Here is a 27,741-nt window from a genome sequence, read left to right as displayed (position 1 = left end):
AGAATCAATCTACAAGTATATGCTGATAACAATATCAGATAACACTTGCTGAATATTGACCAGGCTAAGTGCCCTGCTTATATTACCTTATTGGATCCTTCAATAACCCAGTGATATAAGTCATTAGCACTCTTTTCATTTTGTAGGAAGGACAGTGGAGGCTGAGGTGTGAGAATCACTTGAACCTGGGAGGGGGAGGTTGCAAAGAGCCAAGACTGCACCATCGCACTCCAGCCTGGGCGACAAAGCGAGACTCCGTTTCAAAAAAACACAAAAGCCTCAAACCCCAGGGGTTTAGAGATGAGCTATTAATTTTGAACACTGAACAATTCGGGAGTCCCCTTTAGGCTTTCTCATTTGCTGGTTTTTCTTTTTAAATTTTGAATTCTTCTACCTGTTTCCTTCTCATTCAGTCCTTGTACACCAGCTCCATTTCTTGCTGAGAACTGTGCTTGGCAAAAATCTCTTCCAGCTGGTGTCTGGGGGTCCACACTGTCCATGCCGGGTGACTGGGACCCCTCTGGGGCCGCAGTGTGAAAGACACAGACTTGTCCGAGCTGAGACAGTACCTGGCATTGGCTGCCAGTACCCTGGACGTGCCCAGTGCTTGATTGGCGTGCCAACTGTTGGTGTGCCCGGAGATCTGCTGATCCGCATACCTAACCAACTAGCCAGCAATGGCGAATGGGACATTTGAGTACCTCCCAAACCTTGATCTGAGTTTTCCCCTGGAGGCAACGTGATTCCAACAGATCCCTGAAACTGTTAGGAGCCATCTGCAACTTCATGAGAACATTGTCCTTTGAAACCCATGATTTCTATAGTTATACAATGGGTTTGGACATAGGCAGAGGAGGTCTATCTGCGAAAGCTGTTTCCTCCCACAAAATAATTTTTTTTTTTTTTTTTTGAGACGGACTCTTACTCTGTTGCCCAGGATGGAGTGCAGTGGCATGATCTCGGCTCGCCACAACCTCTGCCTCCCGGGTTAAAGCAATTCTCCTTCTCAGTCTCCCGAGCAACTGGGACTACAGGTGCATGCCACTGTGCCTGGCTAATTTTTGTGTTTTTAGTAGAGATGGGGTTTCACTGTGTTGGCCAGGCTGGTCTTGAACTCCTGACCTTGTGGTCCACCCACCTTGGCCTCCCAAAGTGATGGGATTACATGTGTGAGCCACCACGCCCAGCCAATAATTTTTTTTTTTTTTGAGACCGAGTTTCGCTTTTGTTGCTCAGGCTAGAGTGCAATGGCACAATCTCGGCTCACCACAACCTCTGCCTCCTGGTTTCAAGCAATTCTTCTGCCTCAGCCTCCCGAGTAGCTGGGATTTCAGGCATGCACCACCACGCCGGGCTAATTTTGTATTTTTAGTAGAGACGGGGTTTCACCATGTTGGTCAGTCTGGTCTTGAGAACTCCCAACCTCAGGTGATTTGTGTGCCTCAGCCTCCCAAAGTGCTGGGATTACACGTGTGAGCCACTGCGCCCGGCTGCAAATAATTTTTGTTGCTGGCCTATTTCTGTTCAAAAATCTGCAGCCATAGATTTATTCTTTTGATTAAACATTGTGCTTCCTGGATTTATTTTAATTTTAATTTTTTTTTAGTTTAGTTTTTGAGACAGGGTCTCGCTCCATGGCCCAGGCTGGAGTCCAGTGGTGCAATATCAGCTCATTACAACATCGGCCTCTCAGGTTCAAGGAAACCTCCTGCCTCAGCCTGCCGAGTAGCTGGGATTACAAGCGCCCGCCACCAGGCCCAGCTAATTTTTGTATTTTTGGTAGAGATGGGTTTTCGCCGTGTTGCTCAGGCTGGTCTCGTACTCCTGACCCCAAGTGATCCACCTGCCTTGGCCTCCCAAGTTGCTGGGATTACAGGCGTGAGCCAGCATGCCTGGCCTACTTTTATTTTTTTTAAAGAGGAAGTCTCTGGGAGAGGTAGGACACTGAATTACTTAAGGATGAACAGCTGTTAGGTACAGTCTTTTAAAAAATGTTTAATTGGTCCAGGTGCAGTGGCTCACATCTGTAATCCCACCACTTTGGGAGGCTGAGGTGAGAGAATTGCTTGATCCCAGGGATTTGAGACCAGCCAGGGCAACATAGCGAGATCCTATCTCTATAAAAAATTTAAAAATTAGCTGGTGTGCTGTTGCGTGCTTGTAGTCCCACCTACTCGAGAGGCTAAGATGGGAGGATTGCTTAAGCCTGAGAGTTTGAGGCCACAGTGAGCTGTGATTGTGTCACTGCACTCCGGCCTGGGTGATAGAGGGAGACCCTATCTCAAATACATAAATACGTAATTTTAAAAAGTAACAAGAACTAAAATAGAAACGTTTGAATTGACAAGTAATAATTATATATATTTTGGGAGGAGATATATTCTTCAAGGGGATGCAGAATCTTAGAGGTCCTGGGTACCAACAGTGGAAGGCATTTCAGGGGACAAGAAGGAAGTTCAGAAATGTGAAGAGAAGACTGGACACGGTGGCTCATGCCCATAATCCCATCACTTTGGGAGGCTGAGATGGGCAGATCATTTGAGGTCAAGAGTTCGAGACCAGCCTGGCCAACATGGTAAAACTCCGTCTCTACTGAAAATACAAAAATTAGCCAGGTGTGGTGGCGGGTGCCTGGAGTCCCAGCTACTCTACTTGGGAGGCTGAGGCAGGAGAATGGCTTGAACCCGGGAGGCGGAGGTTGCGGTGATCTGAGATAGCCCCACTGCACTCCAGCCTGCACAGCAAGAGTGAAACTCTGTCTCATAAAAAAAAAAAAAAAAAAAGGAAACATGAAAAGAACTGAGATGAGGCCTAACAATTCATCAGGTGTTTCCAACATGCCTGCACTGTTCCCAGTGCCTCACTGCACCCACTCGTGTAGTTGTCACCGCAACCCCAGGAAGTGGGAACTGTCATCACCCCATTTTATAGATGAGGACATGGAGGCTGAGGAGGGTAATTTGGCCAAAGTCAGACTAGTTCATTGCTTGCTTTTTTTTTTTTTTGAGACAGTCTCACTCTGTCGTCCAGGCTGGAGTGCAGTGCCGTGATCTCAGGTCACTGCAGTCTCCCCCTCCTGGGTTCAAGCAATTCTCCTGCCTCAGTCTCCCGAGTAGCTGGGATTACAGGCACGTGCCACCACACCCGGCTAGTTTTTGTATTTGTAGTAGAGATGAGGTTTCACCGTGTTTGACAGGCTGGTCTCAAACTCATGACCTAAGGTGACCCACCCACCTCGACCTCCCACAGTGCTGGGATTACAGGCGTGAGACACTGCATCCAGCCCCGTTTCTTTTTTTTTTTTTTTTTTTTTGAGACGGAGTCTCGCTCTGTCGCCCAGGCTGGAGTGCAGTTCCCGGATCTTGGCTCACTGCAAGCTCTGCCTCCCGGGTTCACACCATTCTCCTTCCTCAGCCTCCCGAGTAGCTGGGACTACAGGCGCCCACCACCACGCTCAGCTAATTTTTTTGTATTTTTAGTAGAGACGGGGTTTTACCGTGTTAGCCAGGATGGTCTCGATCTCCTGACCTTGTGATCTGTCCGTCTCAGCCTCCCAAAGTGCTGGGATTACAGGCGTGAGACACCGAGCCCGGCCTCCGGCCCCGTTTCTTGCTTTTCAGTGTGATACTGTGCTGGGGGTCCCCAAGGTTTGACGATCTGCTAAGAGGACTCACAGGACTCAGCACATAGGATGATTTATTTCAGCAAAAGGATACAAAACAAAACCTGCAAAGGGAAGAGGCGCATGGGAATAAACCCAGGGTAATCAGGCGCAAGTTTCCAAGTTTTCTCCTAGCGGAGTCACATGGGATACACTGAAATCTTCCAGAAATGAGTTGTGGCTACGCACATCGAATGTCTACTAGGGAAACTCATTGGAGACTCAGTGCTCAAGGTTTTTTGTTGGGGATTCATCATGTGGGCACCTTCTGCCTTGCAGTTACTGAATTCCTGACTCCTAGAAGGAAAACAGGTGTTCAGTTTAAACCACTTTTTTTTTTTTTTTGAGACAGAGTTTTGCTTTTGTTGCCCAGGCTGGAGTGCAATGGTACGATCTCGGCTCACTGCACCCTCCACCTCCTGGGTTCAAGCGATTCTCCTGCCTCAGCCTCCTGAGTAGCTGGGATTACAGGTGTCCACTACCATGCCTGGCTAATTTTTTGCATTTTTAGTAGAAACAGGGTTTCACCATGTTGGCCAGGTTGGTCTCGAACTCCGGACCTCAGGTGATCCACCCACCTGGCCTCCCAAAGTGCTGGGATTCCAGGCATGAGCCACCATACTAGGCCCAGTTTAAACCAGATTGTTTGCATAGTTTAGGCACAGCAAGCCACTCTTCTCAGTTCTAGGAATGATGGGAATTCTCCTGAAATCCAAGTTCCCGGATAGCAGCAAATGGCCAGCCTTGCAAGCAAGTCTTTCTAGGAAAGCCAGAGTCCCAGGACTGCTGTGTTAATTCTTCGCTGCACAGATACACTTTCCATTCTGTAGCGTTTTGTTTTGTTTTGAGACAAGGTCTCACTCTGTCACCCAGGCTGGAGTGCAGGGGCAAGATCATGGCTCACTGCAACCTCAACCTTCCAGGCCAAAGCCAGATTCCCACCTCGGCCTCCTGAGTAGCTGGGACTATAGGCACGTGATACCACACCTGGTTATTTATTTATTTATTTATTATTTTGAGACGAAGTCTCACTCTCTTGCCCAGGCTGGAGTGTAGTTATGCGATCTTGGCTCACTGCAACCTCTGTCTCCCAAGTTCAAGCAATTCTGCCTCAGCCTCCCAAGCAGCTGGGATTACAGGTGTGTGCCACCACGCCCAACTAATTTTGGTATTTTTTGTAGAGACACGGTTTAGTCATGTTGACCAGGCTGGTCTTGAACTCCTGACCTCAAGTAATTTGCCTGCCTCGGCCTCCGAAAGTGCTGGGAATTCAGGAATGAGCCACCGTGCCGGCATTAATTTTTAAATTTTTTGTGGAGATTGGGTCTAGCTATGTTTCCTAGGTTGGTCTGGAACTCCTGGCCTCAAGTGATCCTCCTACCTCAGCCTCCCAGAATGCTAGGATTACAGGCATGAGTTACTGTACCTAGCCCTTGCAGTGTTGGGTTTTTTTTTTTTTTTTTTTGAGACGGAGTCTTTCTCTGTTGCTTAGGCTAGAGTGCAGTGGCGCAATCTCGGCTCACTGCAACATCCACCTTCCAGGTTCAAGTGATTCTCCTGCCTCAGCCTCCCTAGTAGCTGGGATTACAGGCATGCGCGACCACGCCCAGATGGTTTTTGTATTTTTAGTAGAGACAGGGTTTTGTCATGTTGACCAGGCTGGTGTTGAACTCCTGACCTCAAGTGGTCCACCTCCCTCAGCCTCCTAAAGTGCTGGGAATTCAGGCATGAGCCACCATGCCAGCCCTAATTTTTATTTTTTTATAGAAATGGGGTCTTACTATGTTTCCCAGGTTGGTCTGGAAGTCCTGGCCTCAAGTGATCCTCCTATCTCAGCCTCCCAAAGTGCTAGGATTATAGGCATAAGCTACTGTGTCTAGCCCTTACAGTTTTTTTTTTTTTTTTTAAGGAGCAATATATACTTTTGCTGTTCTGTAAAGATTTATGCCCCTAATAAAATCTCACATAGTCACCCAGGATTAAATGAAATAATGTATCAGGGCACTTGGCATAGCATTTGTCACATAGTATTAGATACCATACTCTTCATTGGCTGTTTCCTGTTCGTTTATATATTAGAGTTGGTAAGGCAATCGAATGAACTCTTTTTTTTTTGAGACGGAATCTCCCTCTGTCGCCCGCCCAGGCTGGAGTGCAATGGCACGATCTCGGCTCACTGCAACCTCTGCCTCTTGGTTTCAAGCGATTCTGCTGCCTCTGCCTCCTGAGTAGCTGGGATTACAGGTGTGCGCCACCATGCCCAGCTAATTTTGTTTTAATGTTTTAGTAGAGACGGGGTTTCACCATGTTGGTCAGCCTTGTCTCGAACTCCAGACCTCGTGATCCGCCTGCCTCGGCCTCCCAGAGTGCTGGGATTACAGGCGTGAGCCACCGCGCCCAGTGACAATCAAATGAACTCTTACATAATTAATGCCATCCTATTCCCTCTGTCATTCCCAGGCGGCCCCTATCAGATTGAGGTCCACATCGCAGCCACCGGCACACTCCCCAACGGCACCCTCTACGCAGCCAGGGGCTCCGGGGTGGACTTCAGTTGCAACAGCAGCTCCAGGCCACCACCCATGGTTGAATGGTGGTTCCAGGCCCTGAATTCCAGCAGTGAGTCCTTCGGCCACAATCTGACAGTCAACTCTTTCTCGCTGTTACTGATGTCGCCAAACCTCCAAGGGAACTACACCTGTTTGGCCTTGAATCTGCTCAGCAAGAGACATCGAAAGGTGACCACCGAGCTCCTGGTCTACTGTGCGTAAGCAGCACTGCTCTGCCCTACTTCTTCCCCTTAACCCTTTATGAACTTACGAACTGCGCATTTGTGCCTCTCTCATTTGTCTTTTTTTTTTTTTTTTTTTTTTTGAGATGGAGTTTCGCTCTTGTTGCCCAGGCTGGAGTGCAAAGGTGTGATCTCACCTCACCGCGATCTCCACCTCATGGGTTCAAACGATTCTCCTGCCTCAGCCTCCCGAGGTAGCCGGGATTACAGGCATGCTCTACCACACCCGGCTAATTTTGTGTTTTCAGTAGAGACGGGGTTTCTTCATGTTGATCAGGCTGGTCTCGAACTCCCAACCTCAGGTGATCTGCCTGCCTTGGCCTCCCAAAGTGCTGGGATTACAGGTGTGAGCCACTGTGCCCGGCCTCCTGTTTGTCCTTAAAGGCATGCCTCCTACATGGTTCTTCTGAACATATATCTGTGGCTCCCCCAATACACACACCCGGGGCTGCTACACTCAGGGAGGGAATCATCCCTTCTAGAAGCTTGCTGCTATGCAGGGGTGCAGGACAGTGCTTGGGAGCCATGGAAGGACACTAATGCATTCTTTTTTTTTCTTTCCCCTAAATTGAGGTGAAAGTACATAGGATTAACCATTTAACAACATACAATTGAATGGGTGCAATGGCTCATGCCTGTAATCCCAGCTACTTAGGAGGCTGAGGCAGGTGAATCACTTGAACTTGGGACACAGAGGTTGCAGTGAGCCGAGATTGTGCCACTGCACTTCAGCCTGGGCAACAGGGTGAGACTCTGTCTCAAAAAAAAGTAAAAAGAAAAATGTATAATTCAGTGGCATTCAGTGCTTTTATGCAACCATCACCTGTGTCAGGTTCCAAAACATTTTCTTTTTTTTTTTTTTTTGAGACCGAGTCTCGTTCTGTCGCCCAGGCTGGAGTGCAGTGGCGCGATCTCTGCTCACTGCAGCCTGCACCTTCCGGATTCAAGCCATTCAGTTCTCCCACCTCAGCCTCCAGAGCAGCTGGGACCACAGGCATGTGCCACCATACCCGACTAATTTTTGTATTTTTGGTAGAGACAGGGTCTTCCCATGTTGCCCAGGCTAATCTCAAACTCCTGAGCTCAAGTGATCTGCTCACCTCGGCCTCCTAAAGTATTGGGATTACTGGCGTGAGCCACCACAGCTGGCCCTGCAAAGCATTTTTGTCATCCCAAATGGAAATCCTGTACCCAATAAGCAGTCACCCTCATTCCCTCTTTTCCCCAGACCTGGAGAACCCCCAATCTGCATTCTGTCCCTGTGGGTTGGCCTGTTCTGGACACTTCATATGAATGGATCATGCAATGTGGGGCTTTTTGTGTCTGACTTCTTTCACCTGTCGTCATGTTTTTGAGGTTCATCTATGTTGAGGCATGTATCAGTAATGCATTCCTTTTAATGGCTGAATAATCGTCCATTCCTTGCATGGATGGACCACAATTTATGTGTTCATCTATCCATCTATATACATTCTTTTTGTGGACCCAGTGTGACTGTCACAGGCACCAGGCCCTCTAGCACTGTTGTGAACAAGTGGTCCATGAACCTTTATCTCAGGGGTGGAAACACCAACCAAACACTCCCATACACAAATATCTTGGACAAAAACCACTGTAGAAATGCAGAGTGGGGCTGGGCGTGGTAGTCACATCTGTAATCTCAGCACTTCGGGAGGCTGAGGCAGGTGGATCATCTGAGGCCAGCCAGGAGTTCAGACCATCCTGGCCAACATGGCAAAACCCTGTCTGTATTTAAAAAAAAAAATAGATTAAAAAATAAATAAGAAATGCAAAGGCGAGGCTGGGCGCAGTGGCTCACGCCTGTAATCCCAACACTTTGGAAGGCTGAGGCAGGTGGATCACCTGAAGTCAGGAGTTCAAGAACAGCCTGACCAACATGGCAAAACCCTGTCTCTACTAAAAATACAAATATTAGCGGGGCACAGTGGCGCATGCCTGTAATCCCAGCTACTTGGGAGGCTGAGGCAGGAGAATTGCTTGAACCTGGGAGGCAGAGGTTGCAGTGAGCCGAGATCGTGCCACTGCACTCCAGCCTGGGCGACAAGAGTGAAACTCTGTCTCAAAAAAAAAAAAAAAGAAAGAAATACAAAGGCGAATGAGACCCAGGTCCTCAGAGATTTAACACCCAACAGAGGAAACCTGAGTGTTGTCAGGCATGAATTTGTGCTAGGAGCTATTGGACACTGACACTAACGGGGGTTGATGTCTCTCTGAGACCCTGGTTCTGCCATCCTTAGAGTCAGCCAAGTGGCTGATCCTAGAGTCTGTGATTCAGCCCATGCTCTCCTCTGGTGTTTTGCAGACCCCCCTCCATCAGCTCCCCAGTGCTGGGCACAGATGGCATCAGGATCGTTCATGCTGCAGCTCACCTGTCGCTGGGATGGGGGATACCCTGACCCTGACTTCCTGTGGATAGAAGAGCCAGGAGGTGTAATCGTGGGCAAGTCAAAGCTGGGGGTGGAAATGCTGAGCGAGTCCCAGCTGTCGGATGGCAAGAAGTTCAAGTGTGTTACAAGCCACATAGTCGGGCCAGAGTCGGGCGCCAGCTGCGTGGTGCAGATCAGTGAGTCTGTTTTGCTTTGTCTTGGGGTTGGGAGTTCACCTGCCTTCCTTTCTCCTGGGAGAAGCATTTGAGAGTTCTTCTGAGGAAGAAATCCCAGGATGTCAGAGTGGACTGAATTCCTTCCCTTTCTTCCTTTCTTTTTCTTTGTGTTTTATTCCTTTCAAACTTTAGAGATGCTTTGCTCAAGCTTCTTCGTTCTAGTCCAAGCTATTTTCCGCTTGACAAATACTAATTGGGCACGTGCTATGTGCCAGGTACAGTTTCTACGTGCTGAGGGTGGAGCAGTGAACAAGACAGATGAGGTTCATCATCTTTTGTGTCTGTCCATTTACTGTTGCTGTAAAGGAATACCTGAGGCTGGGTAGTTTATAAAGAAAATTGTTTGTTTGTTTGTTTGTTTGTTTTTGTTTTTTTGAGACAGAGTCTTGCTCTGTTGCCCAGACTGGAGTGCGGTGGCACAATCTTGACTCACTGCAACCTCCATCTCCCAGGTTCAAGTGATTCTCCTGCCTCAGCCACCTGAGTAGCTGGGACTAAAGGCATGCACCACCATGCCTGGCTAATTTTTGTATTTTTAGTAGAAATGGGGTTTCATCATGTTGGCCAGGCTAGTCTCGAACTCCTGACCTCAAGTGATCCACCTGCCTCAGCCTCCTAAAGTGCTGGGATTGCAGGTGTGAGCCACTGGGCCTCGCCGAAAATTAGTTCATTTGCTCATAGTTTCATAGGCTGTGCAAGAAACATGGCACCAGCATCTGCTTGGCTTCTGGTGAGAGCATCAGGCCGCTACTGCTCATGACAGAAGGAAAAGGGGAGCCAGCTTGTGCAGAGATCCATAGTGAGAGAGGAACCAAGAGAGAAGGGAGGTGCCAGGCTCTTTTTAACAACCAGTGCTTGCTGGGTGCAGTAGCTCACACCTATAATCTTAGCACTTTGGGAGGCCAAGGCTGGTAGATCACTTGAGGTCAGGAGTCTGAGACCAGCCTGGCCACATCATGAAACCCCATCTCTACTAAAAATACAAAAATTAATCAGGCATGGTGGTGCGTGCCTGTAGTCCCAGCTACTCGGGAGGCTGAGGCAGGAGAATTGCTTGAAACCAGGAAGCGGAGGTTACGGTGAACAAAATTGTGCCACTGCACTCCAGCCTGGGTGACAGAGTGAGATGCCATCTCAAAAAAAAAAAAAAAAAAAAAAAAAAACAACCAGCACTAATATTAGATTGGTGCAAAAGTAACTGTGGTTTTGCTATTGAAAGTAATGACAGGCCGGGCATGGTGGCTCATGCCTGTAATCCCAGCACCTTGGGAGGCCGAAGCGGGCGGATCATGAGGTCAGGAGATCGAGACTATCCTGTCCAACACAGTGAAACCCTGTCTCTACTAAAAATACAAAAAAAAAAAAAAAAAAAAAAAATAGCTAGGCGTGGTGGCAGGTGCCTGTAGTCCCAGCTACGCAGGAGGCTGAGGCAGGAGAATGGCATGAACCCAGGAGGCAGAGCTTTCAGTGAGCCAAGATCACACCACTGCACCCCAGCCTGGGCGACAGAACAAGACTCCATCTCAAAAAAATAAAAGAAAAATAAAAGGAAATAATGACAAAAATTATAATTACTTTTGCACCAAGCTAATAGAATGAGAATTCACTTATCCAAATACCTTCCATTAGGCCTTACCTCCAACATTGAGGATCAAATTTAAACATAAGATTTGGAGGGGACAAACATTCAAACTATAGCATCTAGTTGTGTAACAAATTACTCTCAAACATAGTGGCTTAAAACAAGAATGACCATTTATTATCTGACGATTTCTGTGGGTCAGGAATTCAGACAGGGGACAGTGGGCATTGGGGATGGTTTGTCTTGGCTCTATATGTCTGGGGTGTCAGCCGGAAGATTTGAAGGTTGGGGGGCTGAAATCACTTTTGAAGTCCTCACTCCCATCCCTGGCAACTATTTCTTCTCCATGTGGGATTCTCCATAAGGCTCCTTGAATTTCCTGCCAACATGGCGGCTGGCTTCCCCCAGAGCAAATGATTCAAGACGGAGTGAGTCAAGCCGATGCTATCCTTTCTATGACCTAGCCTCAGGAGTTACATGGGATCCCTTCTGCACACTCTGTGTATTAGAAATGAGTCCAGCCCACATTCAAGAGAACTGGGGAGAATTAGTCACCACTTTTTGAAGGGAGGAGTGTCAGAGAATGTCTGTACATATTTTTAAAACCATAACCATTCCTCTTTCACAGAGCTTATATCCTGGGTGGCATGGAGGTAGAAGGAAGACAGAAAGTACAAAAACAAGTAAGATAGGTCCAGATATGATAATAATTATGAGGATAATAAAATGGTATGTATAAAAGAGAGATCTTTATAAGAAGAGGGACACTTTTCCTAGGGTGGCAGGGAGGTCTCCTTGAGGTGGTAATCTATCCTTAGAATGAGAAGGAGCTGGCTAGGTGAAGACCGTGGTCTGAATGTTCCTGGCAGAGGCAATAGCAAACGCAGAGGCCCTGAGGTGGAAACAAATTTGGCATTTGAGGACCCGAGAGAAGACCCGTGTGACCGGGGCGTTGTGTGTAAAATACTGATAAAGCTGGATGGAGGTTGGGGGTTCAGTTGTGTCCCCCAAATAGGTATGTTCAAGTCCAAACCCTAATACCTGTAGATATGACTTTATTCGGAAAGAGTCTTTGCAGATGGCATCAAGTTAAGATAAGGTCATACTGGATTAGAGCGGGCTGTAATTCAATGACTGGTGTATTTCTTTGTAAGAAGAGAGAAGGCCCAGCGTGGTGGCTCATGCCTGTAATCCCAGCACTTTGGGAGTCAGAGGTGGGAGGATAGCTTGAGGCTACAAATTTGAGACCAGCCTGGGTAACACAGACCTTGTTTCTACAAAAAATAAAAAATAAATAAGGTAGCTGGGCATGGTGGTGTGCACCTATAATCCCAGCTACTGGGGCGGCCGATCTAGGAGGTTGAGGCTGCAGTGAGTCAATATTGTGCCACTGCACTCCAGGCCTGGGTGACAGAGTGAAACTCTGTCTCAAAAAAAAGTGGGGGGATGGGCAAAGTTAAGGGAGATGAGAAGCGCCAGGATCAGTCAGGCATGGTGGCTCATGCCTATAATCCCAGCACTTTGGGAGGCCGAGGACAGGCAGATTGCTTGGGCCTAGGAGTTTGAGACCAGCCTGGGCAACACAGCGAAACCTCATGATATGGTTTGGCTTTGTGTCCCCACCCAAATCTCATGTTGAATTGTAACTCCCAATATTGGCGGAGGGACCTGGTGGGAGGTAATTGGATGATGGGAGTGCATTTCACACAAACACTAACACTAACGACAGGTGATGAGCGGAAAAAAAAAAAGGGTCCGTGCATAATTTTCATGATATCTACCACCACAGAGAAGCAAACATGTCCTCACATTCAAAGCCATCCTGGGCTGAATTTGGCCCACAGGCTGCAGGTCGCACAAGCTTGCTCTAGAGCGTCCAGAAGGAACCAGCTCTGCCAACACCTTGATGTTAACCTTGATGTAAGATCATTCCAGACTCCTGACCTCCAGAACTGTAAGAGAATAAATGTGCTTCAAGCTACTAAGTTTGTCACAATCTGTTACATCAGCAATTGGAAACAAATACAGCTGCCCTCTTGTCCCCTTGAAATCCTTGTTAGATATGTGTCCATTTTTTATATGATCAGTACAGTTTTTGTATGTAGTAGTATATAGCATAGAAGGAAAGCTTGTGGATACAGGAACCCGTTTATCCTGGTTTGCCCAGAACTCTCCTGGTTTTAGGACTGAAAACTCCACATCCTGGGAAAACTCCACATCCTGGGCAGACAGTTGATCACTCTGTATCATAGCTGCATTTCCTATTTAGTTCTGTAGCATTGAGCAAATTACTTAACTTTCTCTGTGCCTCAGTTTCCTTATCTGCAAAATGGGCATAATAACAGGGTTGCTGTGAGAGTGAATTGGGTTAATATGTGTAACAGTGCCTTGCCCACAGTAAATGCTTAGTTAATGTTAGGCTTATTATTATGTAACACCAGGTGTGGTACAGAAATTTCTGGAGTTGGCCAGGTGCGGTGGCTTATGCCTGTAATCCCAGCACTTTGGGAGGCCAAGGTGGACAGATCATTTGAGGTCAGGAGTTCGAGACCAGCCTGACCAACATGGTGAAACCCTGTTTCTACTAAAAGTACAAAAATTAGCTGGGCGTGGTGGTGGGCACCTGTAATCCCAGCTACTTGGGAGGCTGAGGCATGAGAATTGCTTGAATCTGGGAGGCGGAGGTTGCAGTGAGCCAAGATCATGCCACTGCACTCCAGCCTGGGCAACAGAGCAAGACCTTGTCTCAGAAAAAAAAAGAAAAAAGAAACAATTTCTGGAGTTGCTTCATTAGGAAGGAAAGGTAGTGTTCCTCCCTTATCTATAAGGGATATGTTCCAAGATCCCCAGTGGATGCCTGAAACCATAGGTAGCACTGAACCCTATATGTACTATGCTTTTTCCTATACATAAATACTTATGATAAGGTTAATTTATACATTAGGCACAATAAGAGATTAACAATAGTAACTAATAAAAAATAGACAAGTATAACAATATACGGTAATAAAAATTATGCAAATGTGATCTTTCTCTCAAAATATCTACTCAGCCTTCTTCTTGTGATGAAGAAAGGCTCATTCAGGATGGTGCAAGATTTCATCACACGACTCAGAACAGTGTGCAGTTTAAAACTTAGGAAATTGTGAATATTAAAAGTACTGCAAGAGAAGAAAAAGATAAAAAGTTTATGAATTGGCCGGGCATGATGGCTCACACCTGTAATCCCAACACTTTGGGAGGCTGAGGCAGGTGTTTGAAATTAGCCTGGCCAATATGGTGAAACCCCGTCTCTACTAAAAATACAAAAATTAGCCGGGCGTGGTAGCTCACGCCTGTAATCCCAGCTACTCGGGAGGCTGAGGCAGGAGAATCTCTTGAACTCAGGAGGCAGAGATTGCAGTGAGCCAAGATTGCGCCACTGCACTCCAGCCTGGGTGACAAAGTGAGACTCCATCTCAAAAAAAAAAAAAAAAAAAAAAAAGTTTATTTCTGGAATTTTCCATTTAATATTTTTGCACTGTAGTTGACCATGGTAACTGAAACCTCAGAAAGTAAAATCACGGATAAAGGGGACTGGGGCCGGATGCGGTGGCTCACGCCTATAATCCCAGCACTTTGGGAGAGGCTGAGATGGGCAGATCACCTGAGCTTGAGAGTTTGAGACCAGCCTGGGCAACATGGTGAAACCCTGTCTCTACTAAAAATACAAAAATTAGCCACGTGTGGTGGCACACGCCTGTAATCCCAGCTCGGGAGGCTGAGGCAGGAGAATTGCTTGAACCCGAGAGGGAGGCAGAGGTTTCAGTGAGCTAAGATCGCGCCACTGCCCTCCAGCCTGGGCAACAGAGCAAAAACTCCATCTCAAAAAAAAAAAAAGAAGACTACTGTATTTTTCTTGCAGATCTCAGTTCATGACTTGAATCTCTAACATTTGTCTTTCTTTACCTTCTGATCACCAGGGGGTCCCTCCCTTCTCTCTGAGCCCATGAAGACTTGCTTCGTTGGAGGCAATGTGACACTTACCTGTCAGGTGTCTGGGGCCTACCCCCCTGCCAAGATCCTGTGGCTGAGGAACCTTACCCAGCCTGAGGTGGTCATCCAGCCCAGCAGCCGCCATCTCATTACCCAGGACGGCCAGGACTCCACCCTCACCATCCACAACTGTTCCCAGGACCTGGATGAGGGCTACTACGTCTGCCGGGCTGACAGCCCTGTAGGGGTGAGGGAGGTGGAAATCTGGCTGAGTGTGAAAGGTGAGTGGTGGAACTGAGCCTGAAGGAGGAGGGTTCAGAGCTTCAGAGCACCCAGCACCAGCATGGGGACAGCCTGGTGCCTCCCTGCACGTGGGTCACTGCCAACTGGGAGAAGGCATATCCGCTTGCTTATGACTTGACAAGGTGGCTGGAATACATTATTATCCAACCCCAAACTCACTAATATTTACATAGGTAGCAAAAATTACATACTATCTATACACACCAAAGAATAGATATCTAGTGTGTATCAGTTGTGAAGCATAACAGCAAAAGGAACACCTAAGAAACTGTCATCCCATTTAGGATATAGAATAGTACCAACATGCATTAGGTTACTGGTATGTCTCAGGGCCAGATTTGGAAACAACAATAGGACTGGGCGCGGTGGCTCACGCCTGTAATCCCAGCACTTTGGGAGGCCAAGGCGGGTGGATCAGTTAAGGCCAGGAGTTCGAGACCAGCCTGGCCAATATGGTGAAACCCCATCGCTAGTAAAAAAACAAAATTACTTGGGAGGCTGAGATAGGCAGATCACCTAAGGTTGGGAGTTAGAGACCATTAACTGGGCATGGTGGCAGGTGCCTATAATCCCAGTTACTCAGAAGGCTGAGGCAGAATCACTGGACTCTGGGAGGTGAAGGCTGCAGTGAGCCAAGATTGTGCCACTGCACTCCAGCTTGGGTGGCAGAGCAAGACTCCATCTCGAAAAGAAGAAAATAACAATAGAACTTTAAAAACAGGATGCCTGGTTAAATTTGAGTTTAGAAAAATAATTTTTTTTTTTTTTTTTAGTATAAGTGTGTTCCAGATATTTCATGGGACATACTTACACTGAAAAACTATTCATTGTTTATCTGAAATCCAAATTTCACTGGGCATACTGAATTTTACCTGGGAACCCTCCCTGTAGGCCTAGTCTCATCCTGGGCCCCTCTTGAAAGGTAACCACGGTCCTGAATTCTAATTTTTACTATAGATGTCTATTTTTATTTTATTTTTTATAGAGATGGGGGTCTCTCCATGTTGACCAGGTTGGCCTTGAACTCCTGGGCTCAAGTGATCCTCCCATCTCAGCCTCCCAAAGTGTTGAGATTACAGGCATGAGCCACCACACCTGGCCTCTTTCTTTCTTCCCTTCCCTTCTGCCTTTCCCCTTTTCATCTCCCTTTTCCCTTTCCTGCCTTCCTTCTTTTCTTTCCTTGCCCTTCCCTTCCCACACCTTCCCTCCCCTTTCTTTCTTTTTCTGAGACGGAATTTCACTCTTGTTGTCCAGGCTGGAGTGCAATGGCGCAATCTTGGCTCACCACAACCCCCACCTACCGGGTTTATGCGATTCTCATGCCTCAGCCTCCCGAGGAGCTGGGATTACAGGCATGCACCACCACACTTGGCTAATTTTGTATTTTTAGTAGAGATGGGGTTTTACCATGTTGGTCAGGCTGGTCTCAAACTCCTGACTTCAGGTGATCCGCCCTCCTCAGCCTCCCAAAGTGCTGGGGTTACAGGCGTGAGCCACCATGCCCAGGCTCTAGTACCAATTCTTAAATAGTGCTTCCTTTGCTCAATACCCTGTCATATATCAAGTATATTTACGTGTGGACCTGTTCCTGGATTCTCTGTTCTGTTCCATTGATCACTCTGTTTATCATGGCATTGATAACTCTCACACTCTTACTTACCATGGCCTTATAAATAGTCTCAATGTTTGGTAGACAGAGAGATTTTAACTTTCCATTGTTTTTTCACATTCCCTGCTCCATCTCATCCCCACAAACTCTCTGAGGTTGGGTGATAAAATATTTATCTGGCGTGACAGACAGGTCATCAGCCGTACCCAAGGTCAGCAATCAAGATAAGACAAGAACTGGATCCACGCAGAGAAAGGAAGGTGGTGTTCTGATTGCACACATATCTGATGGAAGAATCAACGGTGTGATTTGTCTTTACAGAACCTGTAAATATCGGGGGGATTGTGGGAACCATTGTGAGTCTCCTTCTGCTGGGACTGGCCATTATCTCAGGGCTTCTGTTGTATTATAGCCCTGTGTTCTGCTGGAAAGGTAAGAGCTCCCTGGGTCCCTTAGCTTCTCTTCCAGGCTTTTGAAAAGGTGCGGGTTGGGGAAGGATGGCCCCTGTCATGTGCCCACCTGAAGTTCTGTTCTCTGGGCTTCTTCGTTGGGTCGAGATGTACAGTAATAAGTCATCTAGGTACCATCCCGGGACACCCTATCACCTGTTACATTGAGTCAGTTTTCTTATTCGTTCCTCTAGTAAATGTTAGCCTGAATAAGAACCTGTGAGGTTGAAGTGGATGTTACTGGATATTAATGGTTTTTCCTTTCTCTCTTCAGTAGGAAACACTTTCAGGTGAGTGTTCCCTAGACTCAAACCCATTCCCACCATCTGTCTTCACTTCTGTTTTATTCCCTTCCTTTCATAAGAACAATAATAGCAACTACCACTGAGGACCTACAATGTACTAGAACTGGTGTAGGGGTTTTATCAGGTATTCTTATAAACCCTATCATCATCTCCTCACGGTGGTGGTGACGTCTCCATTTTCCAGATAAGGGGATGGAGGCTCAATGAAGTAATTTCTGCAAGCTCATTCTGGAAGAAAGCAGCAGTGCCTTCCTTCAGGTCCAGGTCTAATCAATTCCAAAGTCTGTGTTCTTTTACGACGCCAAACCTCAGGGCTGGACACATTGCAGGTCTGTCATTGAGACAGAAAGACAATGTGTACATTTTGAGCCAGTCATTCATGCATTTGTTTTATTTAATTTTCTAAAAAGAGCTAAAAGAAAGAATCAATCATGGTCTTAGAGTTTTTTGTTTTGTTTTGTTTGTTTTTTGTTTTTTGAGACAGAATCTTGCTCTCTTGCTCAGGCTGGAGTGCGATGGCGCGATGTCGGCTCACCACAGTCCCTGCCTCCTGGGTTGAGGCCATTCTTCTGCCTCAGCCTTCTGAGTAGCTGGAATTACAGGTGCGCACCACCACGCCTGGCTAATTTTTGTATTTTTAGTAGAGACGGGGTTTCACCATGTTGGCCAGGCTAGTCTTGAACTCCTGGCCTCAAGTGATCCGCCCGCCTCGGCCTCCCAAAGTGCTGGGATTGCAGGCGTGAGCCACTGCACCCAGCCAGTTTTACAGTGTTTTGGAAGACTACTATGAGCATGCCTAGAACCCCCTCCCAAAAGGAAACCCCAGTAGGGGCAAAGCAACCAAATGGAACTTGTATATTACATTTCCTAAGGAGATTCTGGGTGGGAGCAGAGTACTCTTCTCTATGATCCTATGGAAAAACAGTTCTTTACCTATTCATAACAACAGGGTGTTATTGTTCTGGGACCATCTTTCGTAGCAAAACATTACCTTTACTGCCCTGTATTGGAGGGCCATTCTCTCAGTAAGTCTGTCATTCCCTGGGCTTGTTTCTCACCGGAGGCATCAGTGTGGTATAGGAGGAAAAGGCATTGAGACCATTGGACCTGGGTTCAAATGACAGCTGTGCCATTCCCAAGCCCTGTACCGATAGAAAATCCCTGACCCTCTCTGAGCCTTCGTCTCCTGATCTGTTTCACCAAGGGGTTTGTGAAGATTAAATGAGAATGTAACACAGCTCCTCGGGCAGGTGACTGACCTGTGACTTTCATTCTTTCTTCCTTAAGAAATGCATAGTCCAGGCTGGGTACAGTGACTCACGCCTGTAATCCCAGCACTTTGGGAAGCCAAGGCGGGCAGATCACCTGAGGTCGGGAATTTGAGACTAGCCTGACCAACATGGAGAAACCCCGTTTCTACTAAAAATACAAAATTAGCCGGGCATGGTGGCACATGCCTGTAATCCCAGCTACTCAGGAGGCTGAGGCAGGAAAATCACTTGAACCCAGGGGGCGGAGGTTGTGGTGAGCCGACATCGCGCCACTGCACTCTAGCCTGGGCAGCAAGAGTGAAACTCCGTCTGAAAAAGAAAAAGTTTGTTTTGCCGGGTGCGGTGGCTCATGCCTGTAATCCCAGCACTTTGGGAGGCTGAGGTGGGTGGATCACCTGAGGTTGGGAGTTCCAGACCAGCCTGACCAACATGGAGAAACCCCATCTCTATTAAAAATACAAAAAATCAGCCAGGTGTGGTGGCGCATGCCTGTAATCCCAGCTACTCGGGAGGTTGAAGCAGGAGAATTACTTGAACCTGGGAGGCGGAGGTTGCAGTGAGCTAAGATTGTGCCATTGCACTTCAGCCTGGGCAACAAGAACGAAACTCTGTCTCAAAAAAAGAAAAAAGAAGAAATGCACAGTCCAGGCCGGGCACAGTGGCTCATGCCCTATAATCCCAGCACTCTGGGAGGCCAAGGTGGGTGGATCACTTGAGGCCAGGCATTAGAGACTAGCCTAGCCAACATGCTGAAACCACGTCTCTACTAAAAATACAAAAATTAGCCAGATGTGGTGGCGCACGCCTTTAGTCTCAGCTACTTGGGTGGCAGAGGCAGGAGAATTGCTTGCACCCAGGAGGTGGAGGTTGCAGTGGGCCAATATCGCGCCACTGCACTCCAGCCTGGGCAACAGAGCAAGACTCCATCTTGAAAAAGAAAAAAGAAAAAGAAATGTATAGTCCGAAATGCAAAGTCTGGCTGGGTAGGCAGAGCTAGTGAGCTGACAGTAAATAAGCTACAGTGTGGACTCTAAATGGAATCATTAATTTAGGTCTTTAGCGGGAGAGAGAGGACTTTACCTGTGTCTTCCAAAATGAAGAGGGGGACAGATTTTGGTAAGTAGAGCAGAATGAGGGCATTTCAGAAAAGGAAAAACATTTGTCTACCTGCTGTAAGGGGACATGAAATGGTAGATGCCTGGGACATGGTCACCTGCCCGAGGAGCAAGGGAGTAATAAAACAAACCCAGCACGAGATACCATCATCTGAAGCAATTTGTGGCAGCATCTCTCTCTTTGGTTACCACACCATCATCTCATTACTTCACCAAGCTGAGTGCCTGAGGAATTTTCCATATTACTAATGGGGTCGCAAAAAATCTAGTGTTTCCTATTCAGTGAGGGCTAAAGTTGGGAAAAATAGGAAATCTTCTTGATTATTTTTTCCCTTTGGAAATTAGGGGACAAAACATGGATGATGTCATGGTTTTGGTGGATTCAGAAGAGGAGGAGGAGGAGGAGGAAGATGCTGCAGTAGAGGAACAGGAGGAAGCACATGAGAGAGAGGAGTTGCCAAAAGAAATACCTAAGCAGGACCACATTCACAGAGTGACCGCCTTGGTGAATGGGAACATAGAACAGATGGGAAATGGATTCCAGGATCTACAAGGTAAGCTCTTTTTCCTTAAACAAATAAACAGAAAACAAACAAAGGCATGTTGGCTCATGCCTATAATCCCAGCATTTTGGGAGGCCAAGGTGGGAAGATCACTTGAGCCCAGAAGTTCGAGACTAGCCTGGGCAACATAGTGACACTCTGTCCCTACAAAAAAAAAAAAAAAAAAAAAGAAAGAAAGAAAGAAAGAAAAATTAGCCAGGCATGGTAGTGTGCACTTGTGATCCCAGCTACTTGGGAGGCTGAGGCTGGAGGATTGCTTGAGCGTAGGAGGTCCAGGCTGCAGTGAGCTATGATCACGCCACTGCACTCCAGTCTGGGCAGCAGTGGGACACCTGTCTCAAAAAACAAACAAAAAAACAAAACAAAACAAAAAAGCCCACAAACCTCTGAACTGCAGTGAGCTTCTCAGCAGGAAATCTCTAAGGGGTGAGTTTGGTTTTTTTTTTTTTTTTTTTTTTTTGAGACGGAGTCTCGCTCTGTCGCCCAGGCTGGAGTGCAGTGGCCGGATCTCAGCTCACTGCAAGCTCCACCTCCCGGGTTCACGCCATTCTCCTGCCTCAGCCTCCCGAGTAGCTGGGACTACAGGCGTCCGCCACATCGCCCGGCTAGTTTTTTGTATTTTTTAGTAGAGACGGGGTTTCACCGTGTTAGCCAGGATAGTCTCGATCTCCTGACCTCGTGATCCACCCGTCTCGGCCTCCCAAAGTGCTGGGATTACAGGCTTGAGCCACCGCGCCCGGCCGAGTTTGGTTTTTTAAAGGCTGGGGAAGATAGCTAAACTTTAGTCTAGAACCTGAGACTACTGTCAACTACCAACATGAAAATCAAATTGACACACTCTTATCAAGGTCCTGGTCTAGGGTAGGCACAATATTGGCATTGTGGGAGAATAGAAAAGAGAAACTGTTAGCGTCTTCATGCAGGGGCTTTACAAGACCAGTTCAGGCTGGGTGCAGTGGCTCACGCCTATAATCCCAACATTTTGGGAGGCTGAGGTAGGTGTATCATTTGAGGTCAGGAGTTTGAGACCAGCCTGGCCAACATGGTGAGACCCCCCCATCTCTACTAAAAATACAAAAATTAGCTGGGCATAGTAGGTGCATGTAATCCCAGCTACTTCGGAGGCCGAGGCAGGAGAATCACTTGAACCCGGGAAACGGAGGCTGCAGTGAGCCGAGATTGAGCCACTGCACTTCAGCCTGGGTGATAGAGTGAGACTCTGTCTCAAAACAAAACAAAACAAAAAAAACCAGTTTAGGTGAACAAACTAAAATGCACAGGGGAAATGGAAACAGGAGCAAGACTGAACCAGCACTTTGAGAGAGCAGTAGAAGAGCTGCTGCAGAAAGATATTTGATTAATTGCCTGATGGACAATATTTAAAAATTATAGGCGCGGTGGCTCATGCCTGTAATCCTAGCACTTTGGGAGGCCAAAGTGGGCGGATCACTGGAGCCCAGGAGTTTGAGACCAGCCTCAGCAACATGGCAAAACCGGTCTCTACTAAGAGTACAAAAAATTAGCTGGGTATGGTGGCATGTACCTGTAGCCCCAGCTACTTGGGAGGCTGAAGTGGGAGAATCCCCTGAGCCTAGGAAGTTGAGGCTGCAGTGAGCTGAGATCGTGCCACTGAACCAAAAATTATAGGACCTCAGAGAAAGATAAGAGCCTGGAGGGGTGCACTGGTCAGGGGAAGCTTTATGGAAGAGGTGGACATGAAGCAAGGCTTTAGGACGGCTGAGTTGGAATAAGCAGAAAGGAGACAGGGTGTTTCAGGTGAGGGCAGGGGCGTGAGCAGAGGACATGAAGGATGGCTGGTATCAAGCATGCCTAGAGGTTTTGAGTGTAGAAAACAGGTGAAAAGGGGAAAACACACCCTACCCCACCTTCCTCTCCATGAGATCCCATTCTGTGACTCACCAGGAAAGGACTAGAAATCACTGAGATGATTGATGACTGATGGTTGAAATAGAATCACACTCTGATTACAAAGCATTGGGTTTATTTCCCCCCTGTGCAGATGACAGCAGTGAGGAGCAAAGTGACATTGTTCAAGAAGAAGACAGGCCAGTCTGAAGAAGAGGATGGTCCATGGTTGTCTTGCTCTGAAAGCTTGGAAAGCTACACTGAAGATGAGCTCTTCATTCAGCTTTGACTCGACCTGCACCCCTGGCCGGGGCTTGCACTAGCAACATTTGGGTCTCAGCAAAAAACAAAACCAAGCACACACATCTTTCCTTCCATTTATTGAAAAACGTTGGTTTGATTTGCTCTAAGTTTTCCCAATGATGTTTAAAAGCTTTGAGAAGGAAGGCTGCTTTGGTGTCTGAGGTGCCACTTCTGCTGTGAATCCTGGCTTTATCCAGGTTGATTTACTGTGATAGATGCTTATTTGGAGGGAGCAGAGGTCAGGGAAGCGCTGGGTCTTGGTGCCTTTTAACACTTTTTTTTTTTTTTTTTGAGACCGAGTCTCCCTTTATTGCCCGGGCTGGAGTGCAATGGCACAATCTCGGCTCACCACAACCTCCACCTCCCGTATTCAACCGATTCTCCTGCCTCAGCCGTGCCACCACGCAAATATCAATTCCTTGGAACAGGTGAAGTTCCAGGTACCAATGCCAATCAGAGGAAGGCAGTTTGGTTCAGGCTTTGGAGTTAGAAACACCTGAAGTCGAATCTGGGCTCTGTTGCTTCCTTCTTTCATGGGCTAGGGCACAATTCTTTACCTGTCTCTTGGCCTCAATTTCCTCACCTATAAAATAGATGAGGAAATTGCTCACTTATTGTTGTCTCGTTTGGAAAGCTTGGAAAGCTACATTGAAGATGAGCTCTTCATTCAGCTTTGACTCGACCTGTACCCCTGGTGGGTGCTTGCACTAGCAACATTTGGGTCTCAGCAAAAAAACCAAGCACACACATCTTTCCTTCCATTTATTGAAAAACATCTTTGTAAGATCCATTCATTGAAAAACGTAATCCATTTATTGAAAAACATCTTTGTAAGATCACCTGCTAAATATGAAAATCTGACTTGAATTTGTACTATTTAATATTGCGTATCTGCTCTAGTGGGCAGGACCTAGGGCTTAAAGGGGAACTTCCTTTCTCCAGTTCTGGGAACTGGGACTCTAAAATGAGAAGCTGGTTGTCTGAAGTAACCCTGCAGGTGTGGTTGGGGAAGGTCTGTTTTCTTGGATGAAGGAACTAAACTAAGCAAATCAGCACTGTCTTAACCATTTTTATTTCCCTGGATATAGAATTCTTTTAAAAAGAGTTAGGGAGCTGGTAATAGCAAGTGCCTTTCATTATAACCACATTTTGCAGAGCTTCATATTTATATACAAGCCTCCTAGGTGATACACTATTAGCTTGCAGACTTTCCTATGCTTCATTTCTCCTGTTGCTTTCAAAGAAGGCAGGAGACATGTTTAATAATGGAGTATCTGGTGATAAGAACTGCTTGGGCAAACCAGCTCATCTGGACTGTTTCTCAATCTTGGAAATGGGAAGAGGAAAACTTGTTTCCTTCCTGCTGCTTAAGGATATTCTGAGGGTACACTGATCAATAACACTAAATTTGGAATGAAAATACCATGTGATGAGTTTAGCCTGCTGATGCTTCCAGTAGATCCTTGTATAGTTTCAATATTTAAGTTTTCTGATTTCATATAAATTTCTTAGTCAAGGATCTTATAAAGGTGCAGTGGATGTTTGCTAAATATGAAGAACTTACTTGAATTTGCACTCTTTAATGTTGCGTATCTGCTCTAGTGGGCCGGACCTAGGGCTTAAAGGGGAACTTCCTTTCTCTAATTCTAGGAACTGGGACTCTAAAATGAGAAGCTGGTTGTCTGAAGTAACCCTGCAGGTGTGGTTGGGGAAGGTCTGTTTTCTTGGATGAAGGGACTAAACTAAGCAAATCACTAGAAGTATGCCCTGTCCCCTGCTCAGAACATTGGGGAGCTCAAGAGTGGGCTGCAATGTGCACCCCTCAGGAATAGCTGTGAATTGCAGTTCTACTGGCTTTTGGCTTTTTGTCTTTTGCTGCAAGGCACCCACATACTTGACCATTCTCAACAGTGTAAATCAGTGTCATTTTAGAATGAGATACTCAGCTTGCTTCCAAAGTCCCTGAATACTGAGTGAGTCTCTCCTTTAGAGTCTTCGGCAACCAAATTCCAGAATTGAAGAGTCTACTACTCAGAGGCAACAAGATTAAAAAAAGAAAACACAAAAACTGTTGAGGTGAAAAAAAAAAAAAAACCCTAACTGGGAACACAGAGAATGTTTTGTAAGATCACTGGGATATTTTCCACAACTTCCTCTTCTCTTGCACACACATCTGTTGATAGGAAATATTTGAGGGTTTTTCCACTATCAAATGGGAGCTTCATGGTCCTGGTGCCAAACACTATAAACCTTTGACCAGCTGAGCTGTGACTGCCGTCACATATCTGAGTCCTGTGTGCACATTAATATCCTGGATCAGGTAAAATCCAGGTCTTCAAGTTTTAAGGATTTTTGAAGAATTCAGGCTTCTTTAAGACGATCCGTGCCCAAATCCACAAGCTTGTTGACAGTGGATTACAGTTTGTGTGGCAAAGTCCGAGTTGTTACACTGTGCTTTTAAAAAAAAATCTTATCTGCATGTATTGTTAACGTAGAGACTGTGAGATCTATTTATCAGGACCAGGAAGATAAACACTTCAGGTCCATTGCAACTGACCTTTTTCTTGTTTTTCTCAAAACCTGGTGGACCCCGGGAAGGGAGCCTCCACAATTCTGTGGCTTTGATATTGGCTCCAATTCTCACAAGCACATACAAGCCCCATAACTGCCGCAGGAAAACACAAGATGGAAAATTGCAATAACCCATGCACTGAGACTTAGAAAATCATCCTTACTAGGTAAAATGTATTATGATGCAATAAGGGCCAACTGATATTTCTCACGTTGGGACTGGCCAGGAACTGCTGCAAAGAAAAAAAAGCAGCTCCTTCTCCATTATTTACATTTTAAGATGTGGTGGGGGGAGATTGGGAGAAATTAATTCTGAGGTTATCATATGCATTTTTTAAAAGATAATGGAATAAAGCTATTTTTAAGTAAGTGCTTTTGTGATCTTGATTGAGACCTGCTTAGTAAATTGAAAGACTTGGAAAAACGAACTTGACAAAAATTTTTTTTTACTAGCTTTTTAAAAATTGGTAACAATATTCTTCTTCTCACCTCAGCCCCGCTTTTTTTTTTTTTTTCCTCGAGACAGAGTCTTGCTCTGTCGCCCAGGCTGGAGTGCAATGGCAAGATCTCAGCTCACTGCAACCTCCGCCTCCTGGGTTCAAGTGATTTTCCTGCCTCAGTCTCCCAAATAGCTGGGTTTACAGGCGCCAGCCACCATGCCCAGCTAATTTTTGTATTTTTAGTAGAGATTGGGTTTGGCCATATCGGCCAGGCTGGTCTCAAACTCCTGACCTCAGGTGTTCTGCCCGCCTAGGCCTCCCAAAGTGCTGGGATTACAGGCATAAGCCATCGTGCCCTGCGCCCTTACCCTTTTATTCTTTTCCATGATGTGTACATAAAAATGAGGCCTGTAAAGACTCCAGGAATCGAAGGAATTTGGAAGACAAAAAATGGAGACTCAGAAAATTAGAGAAAAGTGGGAGGGGGGAGGCTGGACAATAAAACGGGGGTCCTCAGGAGGCAGGAAATTAGCGATCAAATGGGAGCAGAGGTGGAGGAGGCCGACACTGGTGCCAGAGATAAAAAGTGGAGACCCAGAGGAAGGGGTGTGCTGGTCCGTTTTTAAAATTAGGAAGCATAAAAAATACCCAGTGGAAAATGAAGGGTGAGAACGGGGCATGCTAAAGTTAAAATGGGCGGCGAGGAAGGGACAGGTAGCCAGCGGAAAATGGGGAGACTGAGAAATCGGCAGGTTAAAAAAAAAAAAAAAACCGGCCAAGTGGGGTGAACAGGAGTGTAACCCAGGAGGCCAAACGGGACACAAGAAGGAAGTACCCAGGGCTCATAAAACAGGGGCCTGGGTAAAAAACCCAAAACATTAAAACGGAGAGACCATGGCGAAAAAGAACCCGGGAACCTCAGTTACCGCAGAAAACATAGGTTGCGTTAGAAAGCAAAGAAGTTTAAAATGGAACCACTGCGATCCGGAGCTCTGGGACCAGTGACCGGGAAATGGAGAGGGCACTTGGAGGGAAGTGAAGAAAGGCGGGGAGAAAGGAATGCGAAGCGCCAGAGTGACTTGAATGAAGCTGACACCAAGAACCGCGGGAAGAGCTTGGACCCAAAGCAGGAAAGGGAAGCGCTCGAGTCGGGGCTAAAGGGAAGCATTTTGAGGACAATGAGCTGAGCTCAGTAAGAAATCCCCAAGCCACTGACACTACTGGGGACCGCACAACTAAGAAATGCGGTCTTTCAGGCAGGAAAAGCCTCCATGATGACTCCTGCCCTGGCCCTGGAATGTTAGAAAGGGGGCGTCTGGCCCAAGCGAGCCATTTCTTGAGGCTATGCAGGTACACAGGGAGCAGCTTTCTCAGGGGGACGGGGACAGGAGAGGCTGTCGCAGTAGGTAGTTAAGGGGACAGTCTTCTTCCGAATCGCCCCTGCCCCGTTTTTTATCTCGTTCCCACCCCCACCCCGGTTTTCACCCTGCGCTCCTCTCCCCACTGCGCCGTTTTCTCCTCACTTCCCTCTCCCATTACCGGAGCCATTGAGCGGCCCCCCTTGTTTTACCCTAGCCTTGACCCTCGCCGCACACCCCCATTCTTATTCATGTCCTCCCCCAAGCCCCAGCACCCGGTTATTACACCTTCCTTCCACCCCCTCTCCCTCCGCATTTTCGCCTAAGCCCAGCTCTCCCCCAGGTTTCTTCTCGGCCAGTGTTCCCTCCACCCTATTTCTCCCGCCCCCATTTTTACCCGTTCCCCCCTCATCGGGCTTCGCATGGCTCCATTTTCACCTGCCCCTCCCCTCGACTTCGCTTCAGCCCCTTTGGTTCCCCTTCCCCCCACCGCCCTCAGTCCCCCTCTCTCCGTTTTCCCCGGATCGCCGCTTCCCCCGCTTGGTTTTTCCCTCAGCCTGGCTCTACCCACTCTCCAACACCCCCTTTTCCCCTGAGCCCGGCTTCCCCTACTCCGGTTGCTGTCGCCCCCCTTTCCCCGGTTTCCCTCAGCCCAGTTCCCCTCCCTCCCTTCCCCGTTTTTATCCGGCGCTGGTTCCCCTCAGGACCCCGCACAACCCCTGGGTTTTATCCCGTTCGCGCCCCACCCCGTTTCCGCTCACCTCCCCCCACCCCTGCCCCATTTTTATCTGGTTCGCGCGTCTTCCCCGCCCCCGTTTCCCCTCAGCAACCCCTGGGCTTTTATCCCGTCAGCGTACCGCCCCCCCGATTTTCCATCTTTTCCCTCAGCTGCCTCCCCACCGTTTTTATCCCGTCCGCACCCCCCCCTCCGTTTCCCCAGCGCCCCGCCCCCGCGC

The 27,741-nt window shown here is 47.3% G+C and overlaps 1 protein-coding gene across 1 annotated transcript in view; it reads left to right on the top strand.

Moving 5' to 3' along the window:
• VSIG10 (V-set and immunoglobulin domain containing 10) overlaps positions 1-25,356 on the top strand; it is a 48,221-nt gene extending 22,865 nt beyond the window's left edge. The window contains exons 3-9 of the mRNA XM_025403664.1: positions 6,122-6,424; positions 8,776-9,036; positions 14,620-14,913; positions 16,866-16,976; positions 17,268-17,283; positions 20,030-20,238; positions 22,268-25,356. Of these exons, the coding sequence (XP_025259449.1) occupies positions 6,122-6,424; positions 8,776-9,036; positions 14,620-14,913; positions 16,866-16,976; positions 17,268-17,283; positions 20,030-20,238; positions 22,268-22,323 (1,250 nt within the window). The 3' untranslated portion in view covers positions 22,324-25,356. The remainder of the gene's footprint in view (positions 1-6,121; positions 6,425-8,775; positions 9,037-14,619; positions 14,914-16,865; positions 16,977-17,267; positions 17,284-20,029; positions 20,239-22,267) is intronic.
• The last annotated feature ends 2,385 nt before the right edge of the window (positions 25,357-27,741 follow it).

Source organism: Theropithecus gelada, chromosome 11 (genome assembly GCF_003255815.1).
Source record: "Theropithecus gelada isolate Dixy chromosome 11, Tgel_1.0, whole genome shotgun sequence".
Classification (NCBI taxonomy): domain Eukaryota; kingdom Metazoa; phylum Chordata; class Mammalia; order Primates; family Cercopithecidae; genus Theropithecus; species Theropithecus gelada.
Note: the sequence above shows the minus strand (reverse complement) of the source record. Positions and strands in the feature narration are given on the sequence as shown.